The 15,867-nt window shown below is 54.3% G+C and overlaps 1 protein-coding gene across 1 annotated transcript in view; it reads left to right on the top strand.

The window, feature by feature from the left end:
- The window catches only part of ABHD12 (abhydrolase domain containing 12, lysophospholipase), a 56,368-nt gene that overhangs the window by 34,521 nt on the left and 5,980 nt on the right, over nt 1-15,867 (top strand). The window contains exons 3-7 of the mRNA XM_061126510.1: nt 5,830-5,935; nt 9,048-9,167; nt 11,556-11,586; nt 13,003-13,048; nt 15,062-15,191. Of these exons, the coding sequence (XP_060982493.1) occupies nt 5,830-5,935; nt 9,048-9,167; nt 11,556-11,586; nt 13,003-13,048; nt 15,062-15,191 (433 nt within the window). The remainder of the gene's footprint in view (nt 1-5,829; nt 5,936-9,047; nt 9,168-11,555; nt 11,587-13,002; nt 13,049-15,061; nt 15,192-15,867) is intronic.

Here is a 15,867-nt window from a genome sequence, read left to right as displayed (position 1 = left end):
TTCTAGGAATTTATTATCTCTGAGTTTTCATTGCTTGTGAGAAGCCCAAACTTGGAAGGAGCTCACAACATACTAAAATCAAGAAAGTTCTGTTTTTCTGACTGTAATGTCCTTTAAGTGTCCAGTCAGCCTAGTGTGGAAGAGAGTCTGGGTTACATGCAAACATGAGGCCACAGGCTGCAGGTTTCCTGATAGCAGATCTTAGAGTCAGCCCTGCCCAGCTGTCCTGCGGCGGGCACCTCCAGGCACCTTGGGCAGGTGTCTTGGCAGGCAGTAGCCTGCTGCCCTCTGGGCTGCTGCACTGTGGGTCCCAGCAGCTCTCTGAATTGAGTTGGTTTCCTTTAGCTCCATCATTGGGGTCACTTTAGATGCAGCTCATGAATTTTGCACTGTTGATTTCCTAATGAAACGGCAGGATGTTCCTGGATTCTCCTGTTCGGGCTCCGGGCACAGAAGAGAGGGGGTTTACAGGGCCGCCCTGCACCCCCGCAGAGAGACGCCTGTCCCCAACTGCTCATTACCCTGTGCCTGCTGCGTGGGGGGTAGCTGTCAGGGCCCCTGCCCTCCCCTGTGGAGATGTCCCCTGTGGAGATGGGGTCTTCTGGGCAGTAACGTGGTAGTTTCACCTCGCTCTGCTGGAGGGCCTGTGTGTTCTGGGGCAGCTTCCTTCTTCTCAGGGTGTGATTCGTGAGCTGTCGGTTTCTATCTGGATGTTGAAGGAAGTGGAACCATCTTTTGAGCCCCAAAACATGATTATTCTTAACTTCATAACAAATCTATCTGAAACTAAATCTATAAATCAGATAAATAAGCATTAGACAAAGGGATAGCGTCTATGATTTAAGGCTTTATTCTTCTTTAAATATATTTTTTCCTAAACAAAAAAATAGATGACTTTTGTAAAAACAAAAAATTAACTGAAAAGTTCTGAATGGCATGAAGAAGAAAATGAAACTTGCTGAGAGAAAATTGCTGTCACATTGTTGTCTATTTCCTGTTGGTCTTTTGTGTGTGTGTCTGTACAATTAAACGTAAATATTTTCAAAACCTACACTCAAAAGTCAACTCCCCCGCCCCCAGCAATGTCAGGGTGATAACAGCTGGTTCTCGAAGTCTTTCCCCTGGAATCCAGAACTGTCTCCTGGTGGGAAGGAGTGTTTCATTTCAGAGGCTGGTGTAGAAATGCTCTTCTCTACACACCGCTCTGGGCCTTTTTTGGAGATTAAGAGTTAATATCTGAATTACTTAGTTGTTAATGCAACAGCCTGTCCACTACAGCTTTCAAGGGATGGCCATCCTTCAGCCTCCTCTTTTTCCTTCCCCTTGGCCATTCTGGTGACCCCTGATCGCTTTCCTTATCTCTTCCTTCTTTGGAAGCCCAGAGTCCGTGGGGCAGCTGGAGTTTGATAAAACCCTGCTGGGAGAGCCCTTCCCTTGTTGGCGCCCTACCTCTTTGCTCTTGCTCTTTACTCAGTGCCTGGGATAGGCCGTGGCCCCAGTGTTTATAGTTCTCAGGTGGTTGGATATGTCCCCTGCAGCCCAGGAGTTCTGGCCTCCCACCCTACCAGCATCTAAAGGATGGCCGACTCAGTTGTTTTCTGTTCGTTCATGTATTTACTCACTGTTTACCGAGCATGTCTGTGCAGAGGCCTTTCTTAGTCACACCCGTGACATTTGTGGTTGCTGATAAATGACAGCATGCTCAGTGGATAACACAGCTGGGAAAGCAGGAAACCCCAGAGGGCCTGGCTCTGGAAGCTGCCTGGGCCTGTGTGCTGGCTCGCTGGCTGTGCACCGACCTCTGTGTGCGGCAGAGCTTGTAACTGACAGTGATGCGGAGCAGGGTCACCCTGCCGGCTCCTGCCCTGCCACCTCGGGCTGCTGGCATGCTCAGTGCTCTGTCCTTGGCGGACACAGGGGCTGGGTGTGTGGGTTCCAGCCGGCATCCTAGAGTCACAAGCTGAGGGCTGAGGCCACAGGGAGGCTCGCAGGATCGAGCCAAGTTCCAGCCCAGGCAGATCCTAGAGCTTCCTTAGGCCAGCCTGGGGCCCTGCACCCCTTGACCCCATTTCCTTCCCTTGCAGCAGTCCTACTGACTTTTACCAGTAGTGGCCAGGTGGTTCCTCTGGCCTGGCCACCACTGTCTGGGCTGTCTCACCCTAGCACTGACCAGACGCCTCTTGTTAGCCAGCTGGGAGGCATACAGGGGCACCTCTGCACTAATTTGCACCCTTTTCCGTTTCTTTTCTTTTTTTTTTTTAATTTTGTTTATTTATTTATTTATTTTTTTGTTTATTTATTTTTGACTGTGCTGCGTGTTTGTTGCTACTCAGCCTTTTTCTCTAGTTGTGGCGTGTGGGGTCTACTCTTTAGTTGCGGTGTGCGGGCTTCTCATTGTGCTGGCTTCTCTTGTTGCAGAGCACAGGCTGTAGGTACATGGACTCCAGTAGTTGTGGCTCATGGTCTAAAGAGCACAGGCTCAATAGTTGTGGTGCACAGGCTTAGTTGCTCCATGGCATGTGGAATCTTCACAGATCAGGGATGGAACCCACATCTCCTCCATTGACAGGCAGAGTCTTCATCACTGAGCTTCCAGGGAAGCCCCTCCATGGTTATTTCTAAAATAGAAATGGAAGTGAACTGGAGGATGAGCCTTGTGGAATGAGCCTGTCCTAGAGCAGAATCGAGTATCTTGGTTCTACATTTCTCGGCCGTGGAAGCTTTCAGTATTAACTGCTGATCCCGGGAAGACATTCTTCACTGGTGGGGAGCTCTAGGAGCTTTGGGGTGGCACTAAACCACGTGGCCACCTTTTGTGGGACAGAACTCGCCAGACCTGACAGCGGTGCCTTCGGCAGCACCGTCTCCTCTGTGGCATGGAATCTGTAGCCTCGGGGGTAGAGTTGATTGAATCTGTGTTCGTTGGGCATATTCAGAGTTTTATTGATTTCCCCTCAGTCATTTCCCCTCAGTCATACACGATGCTGCAGCCTTGGCTTGCCCAGCGGGAGCAGTCAGGGTGTGGCAAGAGCGGGCGCCTGCATCTGAAAGAGATGCGTCCAGGGAGACTTTTCCAGGCCTGCTGGTCCCTTCACAGCATAACGAACACCACAGATGGGGGAGCTTAAAACCACAGAAATATATTCTCTCCCAGTTCTGGAGCTTTGAAATTCCGGGCTCCCTCTTGCCAGCCTCTGGTGGTGGCTGGCGTTCCTTGGCTTGTAGCTGCATCACTGCTGCCCCTGCCTCCATCACAGGACCGTCTTCTCCCTGGGACTTCATGTTGTCTTCCCTCTGTCCGTCCCTGTGTCCAGATTCCCTCTATTGACAAGGACACCAGTCGTGTTAGATCAGGTCCACCAAATGACCTTACTTAAGCTTGATTATCTCTGTGAATACCCTATTTCCAGCTGAGGTCCCCTTCTGATGTGCTGGGATTAGGACTTTACTGTCCTTCGAGGGGACCCAATTGGAGAGCATTCAGGGTCCATCAGGACCAGAATCGGTTTACTGTTCCGACTTCCTATTGAGTAGTCAAGAGTGTGGTCTTCTGGGTGCAGATCCCAGAGTCACCCCATGTGCATCATGCTTGAGCAAGCGCTGTGGTCATGGTCGTACCTGCCTATTTCGGGGACGGTGTTTGGAATACAGCGAACGTGCGCCAGCAAGTAAGATGCCACCTCCTTTGAGTGTCAGTTTCCTTTTTAAGTTTTTAGAATGTAGCCTGCTTCTTGGGAAAGAGATGGATAAAGAAGTTGGAGGTTCAAAAGCAGCCCCAGGGGAAGGAGTGTGTAGGTGTTCCCATGGCCTCACCAGTTGACTGTTTCATTTCTTGAGTGAACGTTTTCTGAGCCATGGGGACCTGTGAGGAATTGAGAGTTGGAATGTGGATATGTGGGGACAGAGCATCCAGGGCAGCCAATGTAGAGGCCCTGGGGTGGGAGTTGGGCTCTGGAGGCGACAGTGTGGCAGGTGGGCATGTTGGGCCTCGGTGCCACATGGCCATGTAGGTTACTCAAGGACACTACTCCCTTCACCAGAGAAAACCTGCGTGACTTCCTTATTGAAGGTGAGACTGGCTGGAAGTCATGGCCACACTCCATTGTCCCTACCCCTTCTGAGAATTGCCATTTTATAATGTGAGTGAATCCCATCTCAAGGTTTGAGTTGTTTTGTTTTTGTTTTTCAACTAAATAAAACTTGAAAGATGGTGTTCACCTCAAGGACTAAAAGTGCAGTGGTATACAAGGGATTCTTGGGCTTCCCTGGTGGCCCAACTGGTAAAGAATCTGCCTGCAATACGGGAGACCTGGGTTCAATCCCTGGGTTGGGAAGATCCCCTGGAGAAGGGAAAGGCTACCCACTGCAGTATTCTGGCCTGGAGAATTCCATGGACTGTATAGTCCATGGGATCACAAAGAGTCAGACAGGACTGAGTGACTTTCACTTTCACTTTTTCATACAAGAAGGATATGCTCCACCCCACATACACCTTTAAACTCTCACTCACAGCCTGGAGTGTGTCTCTGTGTTTTCCAGGCCGCACTCGGTGTTGATGCTGGTATGGCCTGTTTATTCACTGAAGACCTGGGATCACGTAGCAGCATCACAGTAATCTTACTGTCCTTCCCTGCTCTTCTCACCTACTTGTAACTCACAGAGGTTCCTCCAGATCTGTGGGTATCGGTTGCCTCTGTGTGAAGGCCCGGGGCTTCCTATCGGTGGGTACACTGCAGTCCCTCAGTCATTGCCCTATTGGCAGGTCCCCTGTAAATTCAGGGCTCAATGAGTAGCTGCCATCTCATCCCCATAACTTCTCTCCACTCTTCCTGAGCTCTGGGTCCTGTGGATTCCTCCACATCCTGCACCCACACTTCATCTTGGGCCTCACTCTGTCAGTGGCAGCACTAGAAACCTCAGCGTCCCCCTCGCCTGGCCACACCCACATTCTGGTGGTCATCAAGCCCGTGGCCGCAGGTCCAAAAAACACATCCCTCTGTCACCTTTCCCATAGTCCCTCCCCCAGCACCCTGGTCCCAGCCTTCAGTTCTCAGCCTTCTTTTCTCCAGCCTCTCATGGCCAGGCCAATCCTCAGGTCCCCCAAGGATCTTTTCTTCCCTCCTTTGTGTCCTCTCACACCTTGAACAACCTTCAGTGGGTCTCTGCTTGGACCTCACCCTTGCTGAAGGATCTGTAGATATACCTGCCCACACCTGCTCCTGAGGCTGCAGGGCCCAGTACCCCAGGCATTAGGGTTCAAGAAAGTATTTGAGAGCTTCAGCTCTGCTGTATACAGGGTGGTCTGTTGAGTCAGTTCAGTTCAGTCGCTCAGTCATGTCGGACTCTTTGTGACCCCATGGATTACAGCACGCCAGGCCTCCCTGTCCATCACCAACTCCCGGAGTTTACTCAAACTCATGTCCACTGAGTCAGTGATGCCATCCAACCATCTCATCCTCTGTCATCCCTTTCTCCTCCCACCTTCAGTCTTTCCCAGAATCAGGGTCTTTTCTAATGAGGGAGTTCTTCACATAAGGTGACCAAAGTATTGGAATTTCAACTTCAGCATCAGTCCTTCCAATGAATATTCAGGGCTGATTTTCTTTAGGATGAACTCGTTGGATCTCCTTGCAGTCCAAGGGACTCTCAAGAGTCTTCTCCAACACCACAGTTCAAAAGCATCAATTCTTCTGCACTCAGCTTTCTTTATGGTCCAACTCTCACATCCATACATGACTACTGGAAAAACCGTAGCTTTGACTAGACAGACCTTTGTTGGCAAAGTAACACCCCCCCTAATCCTTGTTTCCATCTCTTTGTCCCCTACAGTGCGGGTTCCCTATTTCATTGATTTGAAAAAACCGCAGGATCAAGGTTTGAATCACACCTGTAATTACTACCTCCAGCCAGAGGAAGACGTGACCATTGGAGTCTGGTGAGTGTTGGCCCCAGGACTACAGGGTCAAGCGGTGTGGCCTCAAGGCAGCAGGGCCTGTGAGGCGTGGCCAGTATTGTTCTGACAGCAGGCTCTGATACTGTTGTTGCTTGTCCGTTTTTATCTTTATCTGTTTCCAAAGGAAAAATCTCCACTAGATTCCATGATAATGGAGCGCTAGACAGCTACATCAACTCTGTTCTCAGGTTTTCAAACAGCAAAGGGTTTGTAAACCAGATTGCTTTTGTTGCAGGAAGGGGGGCTCCTTCCAGGGCCCAAGAGTGGGCTCTTGTCTAACACTCGGAAATGAATTGTCTGAGGAGACTCATGAGCTGACAAAGCAAGAGACTTGATTGAAAGGGAACCCGGGAGGACTGCTTTGCCACGTGGCTTGCAGTCTTGGGTTTTATGGTGATGGGGTTAGTTTCCCGGTTGTCTCTGACCAATCACTCTGACTGAGAGTCCTTCCTGGGGGTTGCACTCATTGCTTAACCAAGATGGATGCCAGCATGAAGGGTTCTGGGTGGTGGTTGGACACGTGGTTTAGACCTTTCCCGAACTCTTCTGGTTAGTGGTGGCTTATTAGTTCCATGTTTCTTACCAGAACCTCCTGTCATAAAATAACTCACACAAATGGTTACTGTGGTACCTGGCCAGGGTGGGCGGTTTCAGTCAGCTTGCTTCCCCTGGCAGTTTTTGCAGAAAGCCATATTTCCAGGGGGAAAGAAAGCCAGAAAAGAGCCTGTATCACGGAATCATGAGCACAGGCTTGAGCCACACCTGTCTTTCAGAGAAGTGAGAGAGTCATTTCCTAGGCAGGTTGATGAGAAGTCCAGGGGTCCCCAAGGAAAGAGGGGTCTGGAATTCTCAAGGAGGAAGAAAGGACAAACTTTTTTTCCTCTACATTCTTTAGGATTATATAACAGTAATGTATCCTGCTTAAGGACAGTCTCAGGAAAAAACCTTCTGGCTAATTCTGTTATCTTAAAATGTAAATTATGGGAGTAGGTCTAGTGAGGTCTTTACAACCTCCAGACATTCTTTTGATTCATTGTATTAACTAATTGGAGAGTATATAACTCCATTGCTAACACTAGCAAGGCGGTACTCTTTCTGCCCCCTTCTGATGCCTATGTCAGAAGCTTTCTCTATCCCTTTTATACTTAAACTCTATTGCACAAAAGCTCTGAGTGATCAAGCCTTGTCTCTGACCCCAGATTGAATTCTACTCCAGAGGCCAAGAATCCTGGTGTCTTTTCGTGGTTCAGCAACAACCTTTCAGAAGGGCCCATCCAGGTGTTGAAAACAGTTGCATCTCTTTCACACACAGCTCTTTCAGGCCCTGACAGTGGTGGTGGCGTTTGCTCTTTTCTTAGTATTTACTTTTTTTTAGCCATAAATTTAGGTTTGGATCTAAGCTCTGTGACTTGGCTTTTCTTCAGAGTACGATTTAGTGTTTTTTCCATGGACGAGTGGGTGTTTCCAAATCAATGGAACCAGAACGGACCAACTTTCCTGTGGCGGCGTCTCTTTGTCTCAGGAGTGGCTTCGAGTTGCTCCTTGGACTCAGGAGAACTGTTGTGCCCAGGAGGAGCTTCTGAGGGAAGTACTCTGAACCACTCCCCTGTGCAAGGCCAGGGCGTCCTGGGTGAAGACCCAAAAATGAGAGGGAGGCTCTGGTTTGAGTGGCTGAGGCAGGGATTGCCTGTGGCCGTTTCTGGTGTGGTTCAGTGGAGCATTCAGGGCCAGCGTGTGCATGTAGGCTGCTTTGCATGTCCGTCTTCAGTCAAGCTTGCACGTCTTGTTCAGAGCTGTCTGGGGGACTTGGCGGCTCTCCTGATGGTTACTAGGATCTGTGCTTTGAAGACGAGGGTTCAACCAGGCTTCTTCCTCAAACAGAGCAGTCGTGTGACAGGATGGGTATCTGGGCAGTTACCCGTGAAGGTCGTGTTGGTGATGACCATGTGGGTCTCCAGGAACGACAAGCTCTGTGTGCAGGTGGGTGCCTCTGCCCACCCACGTCTACACCCAGTGCCATCCTGACGGCAGCGTGGACCGTGGGGCGGCAGCCGCTCTGCTCACCAACTGCCCTCCCTGGAGCCCCACCAGGCCTTCCCACGGCCAAGGAGCAGGGAGAGCAGCTCCTTCTCTGCCTGGCAGGGGTGGAGCCCAGGGACAGAGAGCTGCCAGGGCCTCTTTCAGAGCTCCGAGTTTTGGGTAGGCTGGCTCCTGGAGGCATGTCAGCTCCCAGCATCTGCCAAGTGCACCTTTCTGTCTCACAGGTTTGTAACTATGGGAGAGTGGTAACTGCAGTGGTCAGAACCACCCAAAATGCGATCCTGTGAAATGGTCAGACACACATCAGAAACGAGATGCTGGCACTTAGACCTGGAGAAGAAGAAATCAGCCATGCAGTGTTTTTAAGGCTTCCCACAAACGAATACGTTTACAGAAAAAAAATGTGTTAAATCAGACCCTCCCCCGTGATGAACAGTGACTTTGATGTGTCCTGAGTTAAGGGTAACCAGAGCACCTCTCTGAAGGAGGATTTGGCCACATAGACCAAGTATCTGTATGCCTGGCCAGGTGTACAAGAATCCGGGCTGCCCGCAAGGGCCTGTGACGCCTCCTGCAGAGGTGAGTCTAATGCCAAGATGGCTTGTGGACAGGCTCTGTGTTAGAAATGGTGCTTTAAGGACAGCCAGGCTTCGAGTCAGCCTGTAAAGACCAGTATTTAACTGAATTAGCACGTGTGACAGACGATACTGTCCCGTGTGCTCATGGGTGCAGTTCCATGTAGCTTATAAACATGGGCAAGTGTGAGGGGATGTGGGACAGCCTCAGTGCCCGTTCCATGTTCTGACCCAGCTGGAGGGGGTCTTACCTCACATGGCTTCCCCTTTCTACGGACGGAGTCACTGCTGCCAGGGTGACCTACTGGGGCCAAGAGGGGGCCCTTCTGCGAGTCAGACAGTGTCCTCAGCTGCCAGACGGTGCCCTCACAGCATGGGGTCTGCCCCCCAGCCTCCTGCTCTCTGCTCAGCTGTCCCCAGCCACGGGCATCCTGCCTGCGGGCGTGTCACCTGCCGCTCCCCTCTGCTGCTGCTTCCAGGCACACGGTCCCTGCTGTCTGGTGGAAGAATGCCCAGGGGAAGGACCAGATGTGGTACGAGGATGCCCTGTCTTCCAGCCACCCGATCATCCTGTACCTGCATGGGAACGCGGGCACCAGGTGAGCAGGGGCCCGCTGCAGGGAGAGAGGGCGCACCTGGGCACGGGCGTCCCGAGAGCTCGGGGAAAGCCAGGGCTCGTCTGGGCTTTGGGAGAGGCGGTTGGGAACCCTTGTTCCCAAAGGCCCAGAGCAGGGCAGGGCTGCGTGCCAGGTGGGCCGGGCCTGTTTGCTTGGGAACCGCCAGCTGAGTGGAGGTTGGCAGCTGTGTCCAGAAAGCCCTGGTCAGAAGCGCGTGCCTGGGGTGACAATGGAGGTGGCTGTGTCCGCCTGAGCAGCCCAGAGCTTCAGCCAGGGGGACTCGCTCTTCCTGGGTTAGGGACCCAGGCTCCTCAGTGGACAGGAAGCGCAGCCCCTTGGGAGGCTTTGAGACCCTCCAAGGCCGTGATGTGCCCCGGAAGTCGCCCCTGCGCATCCAGCATCTGCCATCCTGGAGTGAGGACACGTTCTCACTGGCAAGCGTGCCCTGCTGTAAGGGGAGACACACTTCCTGGGGGGCACACGAAGAGACCCCAGCCGAGCAGTCAGTGACAGGCTTGTTCCGGGGGCACCCTGCCACGCTGTCAGGCCAGGTACCTCCAGTCCTGAGCCGGCAATGCCAGCACGTCCCACTGGGCCATCGAGGAAGCGCGTCCCCGTGTAGCCGTCCTTACCCACGGTCATCCCGGGAGCTTTTCAGAGGCAGATTCAGTGGTCATCTTTCAGACTTGCGGGTTTGGATCCCATTGTTCAAACAGGGCTCCTTCCAGTCCTCACTGCGGCCTTGTTGAGAGGAATCTGCATGAGAGCCAGTGGGGAAGAGGAAGAAGGGCGTTACCGGAGCAAGCGTTGCCTGAAACCCCTTGGGGCGCCCCTGCGGCTGCAGGAGTCCGGGCTCCATGGGGCTGGGCTGGGGCCTGTCAGTTCACAGGCAGAGCCAGTGAGGGGGACGGAGCAGGCCACAGTGGGTGTCTAGGCAGAGGGGCTGCACAGAGGGTCAGCAGGATGTCTGGGACATGGCCCCCAGGGCGCCCTGAGCCCAGAGAGCTGAGCTGCTGACTCAGCACGCACTTGGCAGCCCGCTTCCCCGTTGTCCAGGACAAGCTGTGGCGGGTTTCTCTTCCGCTTTTCAAAGAGCAAATGACTGCAAACAGCTCCTGTAGCCTCTTTCTATAAATGAGGGAAGTTGGGCGTTCTTACCAGTCACGTGGTAAAGAAGACAAAGTCTGTCTGTAGCTTCAGGATGGAAGGCATCTTGTGACCCTGAAGGTTTGCCGCCCCCCCTCCCTACGTCCCCAAGGACAGCACAGTGTGCAGTTCTTGGTGGCTGCCCCGTCCGGGCAGTATGGCAGCAGCCATGGCTCCTTGAGGCCTGGACTCCAAGGATTCTCTGAGACCCCATTTTGCTCTGAACCCCTCTTGCTCAGGGTAGGGTACTGGAGATCTTACAAAAGAACCGTGACAAAGTCTTGCAAAGATAACTGAAAACATTTTGCATTATTTCTCTCCAATCTTGAAACTCAGCCCTTTGATGTTTGTTTCTGGGTTATTTTGGCTTTCTTCCTCCATCTTTTTCTCACCTCCCCCGAGGACACTTTCCCGACACACACACCCTAAATGGCCCAAATGCTCGTTATGAGAAAGGGAAAGAGCAGCGAAGTCTGTCAAGGGTGAGCCTGCCCACTGATGCGCTTCCCACTCATCAGGCAGCCCTGTCCCCCTTGGGGTGTCTGCAGGGAACAGCTGGACAGCTTCTGGGCAGGAAGTGGGAGGCAGAGGCAGACAGGCCTCGCCCAGAGAGGGGCGGGCATTAGGCGGCCCGTGAGGGCCTGGGAGGCTCTTCGCGGCTGTCGGATCACGATGGTGCCTCTGATCCAGCGTCTGCCTGCGGGCACACGTGTGTGGAAGGACAGCAGGATGGGAGGTGCAGCAGCAGACCGTGAGGAGCAGATGGGGAAGAGCCAGATGACCTGGTGGTGGGGGCGTGAACAGCCAAGGAGGAGCGCCCTGAGGGTCGGTGGTGGCTCCGTGGGTGAGGAGGTTGAGGCGGGAGGTGCCTGTGGCCCGTCCCCCTGGTGTGTGTGCCAGCGAGGACGTGCGTCCCTTCTGTTCACCTGTGGTCCTGGACACTGGGGAGCTGAGGGGCCTTTGTGTTTCCTAGGTTCTGCCACCTAGTCAAACCAGAGGTGAGGTAATAATTAAGAAACATCCCCACAATGCTCAGATGGTCCCTTGCCTGGCACCATACTGTGGAGTCCAGCTGGGAACCACATAGGTGCCCTGTCAATCACCCTCCCACATGGATTTGGGGACCAGGCTCTAAGTGCCCAGATGCTGCAGTGTTCATCCCAGGCCTCCTTTCTGAGAAAATGCACTAACAGCTGTTCTTATTTCCTTTCCCTGACGATCTAGAGGTGGTGACCACCGGGTGGAGCTTTATAAGGTAGGTGAGGTTGGCTCATGGCGTCCAATGGCGAGCAGTGCCCTTAGCTTATGGCACACAGAAGAGGCCATGCAGTGGACAGATGGACAGAGCAGTGCCCACCCTCACTGTGTGGACAGAGAGAGCCTTGCTCGCCTACTGCCTCTGGCTGTTCTTTCCAGTAGTCATGAACAGAACGGAGTTCCTCCTAATAGTCTGAGTTAATCACTGTCGGTCTTTTTCATCTTGCTTTTTACGGACATCTCCGCATGGAGCGCTTCCCATTTTGCTGCCTCTGGGGATAGTTTCCAAGATCAGGGTGAATGGACTTTGTGGCTTGTATGCCAGAAATTAACAAGTTAACATAAAGTGATTTGCAATTGTTTGTAAAGTTACTTACTCACATAGGGAATGGTGGGAGAACACCGAGGGGCCCAGGAGCTACACTGTCCTCTGGGCTGTGTCTCAGGAATTCTGCCAGCACTGGGGTTTCTTGTGTCCACCAGGCACAGGGCACCATTGATGCAGGTTCCCAGCCAACGTGGTGGTGCGGGGCCCCAGGGGGCACGCAAACCCTCCTTGCCATGTGGCTGTCGTCAGAGGGTGTGTGGGTCTTCGAGCTGACACGTGCTGCTGATGCAGCGTCTGGGGCCACCACGCCTGTCGCGCTCCTCGTGGGTGGATCTGTGTTTGAAAACAGGGCCAAAGGGACAAGGCAGACATGTGGGCACTGCGGCCGTCCAGCACCCCGTGGACGGCTCTGGGCTGTGGGAGGGCTGGTTCCCTGGAGCGACTTGGATCCAGGCGGGGGTGGGGTGGGTGACTGAACAGCTGTGGCTCCAGAGGGTGCAGGTCCTGTGGGGGCTGGGAGTCCCTGGGCTCCTCGGGGATGGGAGCGCACCTCAGGGTGGTGTCACTGGTGTTGGTGGCAGCTTCCTCATGGCTCTGAGCACACCCAGCCAGGGCTTGGGTGGGACTGTGAATAGTGACTTCATGAATGCAGTCACCTAATCCTCAGAGATTTTTTCCTTGGGTGGGACTGTGAATAGTGACTTCATGAATGCAGTCACCTAATCCTCAGAGATTTTTTCTTTTAAATGAGAAAAATTCAATGGAAGCTTAAATCTGAACAATGCTAGGATGCATTAAGGGTTACCAGGTGTGGACTCCACACTGCAGGGTCCTTCCTCCTGGGTCTCTGGGTGGTCAGAGCCCCTGGCAACCCCTGGACAGCCATCAGCCTGCAAGCCCCTCAGAGTGCAGGGGTGCTGCTCGGGCTGGCCTCCACCTTCCTGAGTGTCGCACAGTGGCTGACGTGGGTTTGGGAGGTCCCGTCAGGATGGGGCGGTGAGGTGACGGCCTTCACTAAGTCCCCTCAAGTGAGGTTGGGTGGGTTAGTCAGAGCTGCGTTGTTCAGTTTTTGTTTTTCACTTCCAGGTGCTGAGTTCCCTCGGCTACCACGTGGTCACCTTTGACTACAGAGGTGAGGGTTCCTTGCTCACCCTGCCTCTTCGAGGTTGGTGTGGGGGGCCGCCAGGTGTCACTCTGAAAGGCTGGCAGCTCTGCCGTGACCTGCAGTCCTTGTGAGATTGTCAGCATGTGGAGGTAGTGGAGGGTCTGGGTCCTTGGAAGTGCGTCCTGCCTGCATCCTCCCCCAGATGGGAGGCACGGGCACCTGGAACCCCGGCACGCGCCCACTGCCGGCCCCTTTCACGTGTCAAAGGTGCTGTCTCCTCTTCATGGGACTCAGACTTTCCCCACAGCTGGGTATTGGGCCTGTTTCATGCTCAGCAGAGCTTGTCTTGTTGAAGTTACGGGAGACAGGAAAGAGGGACTCTTCTTCTTGTCCCTCCGTGTTTCTCCTTGCCTCCCGCAGTTTGCTGCGTGAGGAAGATGCTTTGTGTCAGTGGGGAGCCGCAGTAGCGGCGATGTGTGCCTCAGACAGTCCCTGCCTGGAGAGGATGTAGGGCTGAGGCCTCTCATCCAGCTCACCCTGGCTGGGGGAGGTGGGGCTTCACACCCGCAGACCCAGCCGCTGTTGGCATCGCCTGGGTGTGCACGTTGGGAGAGTCTCCCCTTGCTGCTGCCACAGTTGCCACGAGTGTAATGTCCCAAAGCAGCACGGATGTACTGTCTTGAAGCACTGGAGGTCAAGGTTCCAAGTCTTTAGTCACTGGGATGAGTCAAGGTGTGGGCACGATGGAGGGTCCAGGAGAGTCAGGTTCCTGGCCTCTTGCAGCTTCTCTAGGCCACACTGGTTCCTTGCTTGTGGCCCCTTGAATCTGCGTTACTCTGGCCCTGACTCTGTCCCTTCTGCTCGTAAAGACCCGGGATTGCCTGGGGCTCATGCTGACCAGGACACTGTCCTGTCTCGGGGTCCCCTGCTTGGCAGCCTCTTTCCTTCTGCACCCTTCACTGCCCTTGCTGTGTGAGGTTCCAGAGGCACGTCTTTGAGGGCCATTATTCCACTGGCCTAGGGTGCGGGGTGGTTCTTTTGTGAGTGTTCCGTTAGGAGGAAGGTGCTGGGTTGAAGAAACTCCGAAAGGAGGCATATCCTTCCCTCCTGCCTCTGCTGCCTCAGGGCAGTGAGGGGGCAACCCTCTCCCTTGTTCACCTTCCTGCACGTCTAACAGAAATAAGGTCCCATCTAACACTTCCTCTCTTCAGTTCCTGTTGAGTCTCTTCCTTTCTAAGCTGTACAAGAGACCAAAGTTCTGCCTGTGGCTCCTTGTCCCCGTCTCGTTCTCTCATTTCTGTCTCCCCCTGTCTCCATCTCTCTTGTTTCTCCCTGTCTCTGTCCCTGCCCCGGCTCGGGCTCTGAGCCCTCACTCTGGCCTTGTTCCTGGCACTGGCTTCTCCGCTAATCTGTGTCTGGGACGCCCCGGGGAGGTGGCCTGTGGTGCCCCTGGCTCTAGGTTTTGCTTGTGTTGCAGGACTTGCTCTCTATGAGCCTTGTGGTGCTTTCAGATCATTTGGTGATGACTCACTGCTGAGCTGCTGGAAATGACAGTCACGTTTGACTTTTCCAGAATCTGGAGGGAAGGGCCCTTGGGAGGTCAGAGTTTAGTTGGCTTTGCTCTGTGATGCAAACAGGATGCTAGGAGCCCCTTCCTTTGTGGGTCAGCGTTACCTTGAGCCTGGAATCTGCCCATCCTGAAGCCTCTTCACAGCTGGCTCACAGCTGGGCCACAGAGCCAGGGCTGGGCTCAAGGCCGGGGCGGGCTGGACTGTCAATGACTGAGCCTGGCCAAGCCCCGGTTGTCGGTGCCGGGGGTTTGTGGTCCGACCACCCTGTCTGCTTCTACTTGTTGAGACTCAGGTGAGGGTGGTGGTTGGGTTCGGTTCAGAGATTGCGACAACTGAGGAGATGGGAGAAACAAGCCGGCCTGGCTGAGACTTGAGGCCCCAGATGGCCTGGGCCTTCTGCTGAGAAGGGGGCGGAGGGGGGCTTGCCCCTTGCAGTCCCGTGACGTCCTCTTTGATGCTGCTTTCCCAGGTTGGGGTGACTCAGTGGGAACGCCGTCAGAGCGGGGCATGACATATGATGCACTCCATGTTTTTGACTGGATCAAAGTGCGAAGTGGAGACAACCCCGTGTACATCTGGGGCCACTCTCTCGGCACCGGGTGAGAGTTCCCAGCGTGGCGGTGGCGGGAGCAGGTCTGCACGGCGACTCTCCAGCCCCAGCTGCCGGAGGGGCCCCTGGTGTCCTGGAGCCTCCATCACGGCCCTGCTGGGGGCCGGGGATGAAGCCCCACAGTGCAGGGCACTCGGGCTCCCCAGGCCTGGCCAACCGTGGTTGTGCTACGCAGCGCATCCAGGAGCACGGGTGTCATTGGCCCACAAGTGGTGTCATTACTTAAAAACTTGGGGAGGCAGCAGTTGGGGTTCCCTTGTTCCATCTGCTGAAAGAGGAAGCGCTCTGATGTTCCATGTGGGCCAGTGTAAAGGCGCCCCAGACCTTCAGCAACTCTATTTTCCTGCTGCCTTTTCTTTGGACACATTGGCTGCAGGCTGGGCGGTGTCTGGGACTGGCCCCCCTGCCCCGTCCTTGTGGGTGGAGTGAGCCCTGGCCAGAGGGGAGCAGGCCGTCCCGCCGTGGGTGTTTGCCTGGACCTGCCCAGCTTGGTCCTGGGAAGGCAGGAGGCCTAGGCTGGGCAGAGTGCAGGTGCTGCCCCCTTCAGGGGCCACCTCCCCACCGCCAGGGCTTCCTGGGTCCCGCAGTGCTCTGGGCCCCTCCCATCTGCGTCTGTAGGACCAGGTGTGAGCTGGGGCGTCGCTGTGCAGCCTGCAGGGGCAGTT

Source organism: Dama dama, chromosome 23 (genome assembly GCF_033118175.1).
Source record: "Dama dama isolate Ldn47 chromosome 23, ASM3311817v1, whole genome shotgun sequence".
Lineage (NCBI taxonomy): Eukaryota > Metazoa > Chordata > Mammalia > Artiodactyla > Cervidae > Dama > Dama dama.
This window is presented reverse-complemented; position numbering and strand designations above follow the sequence as displayed.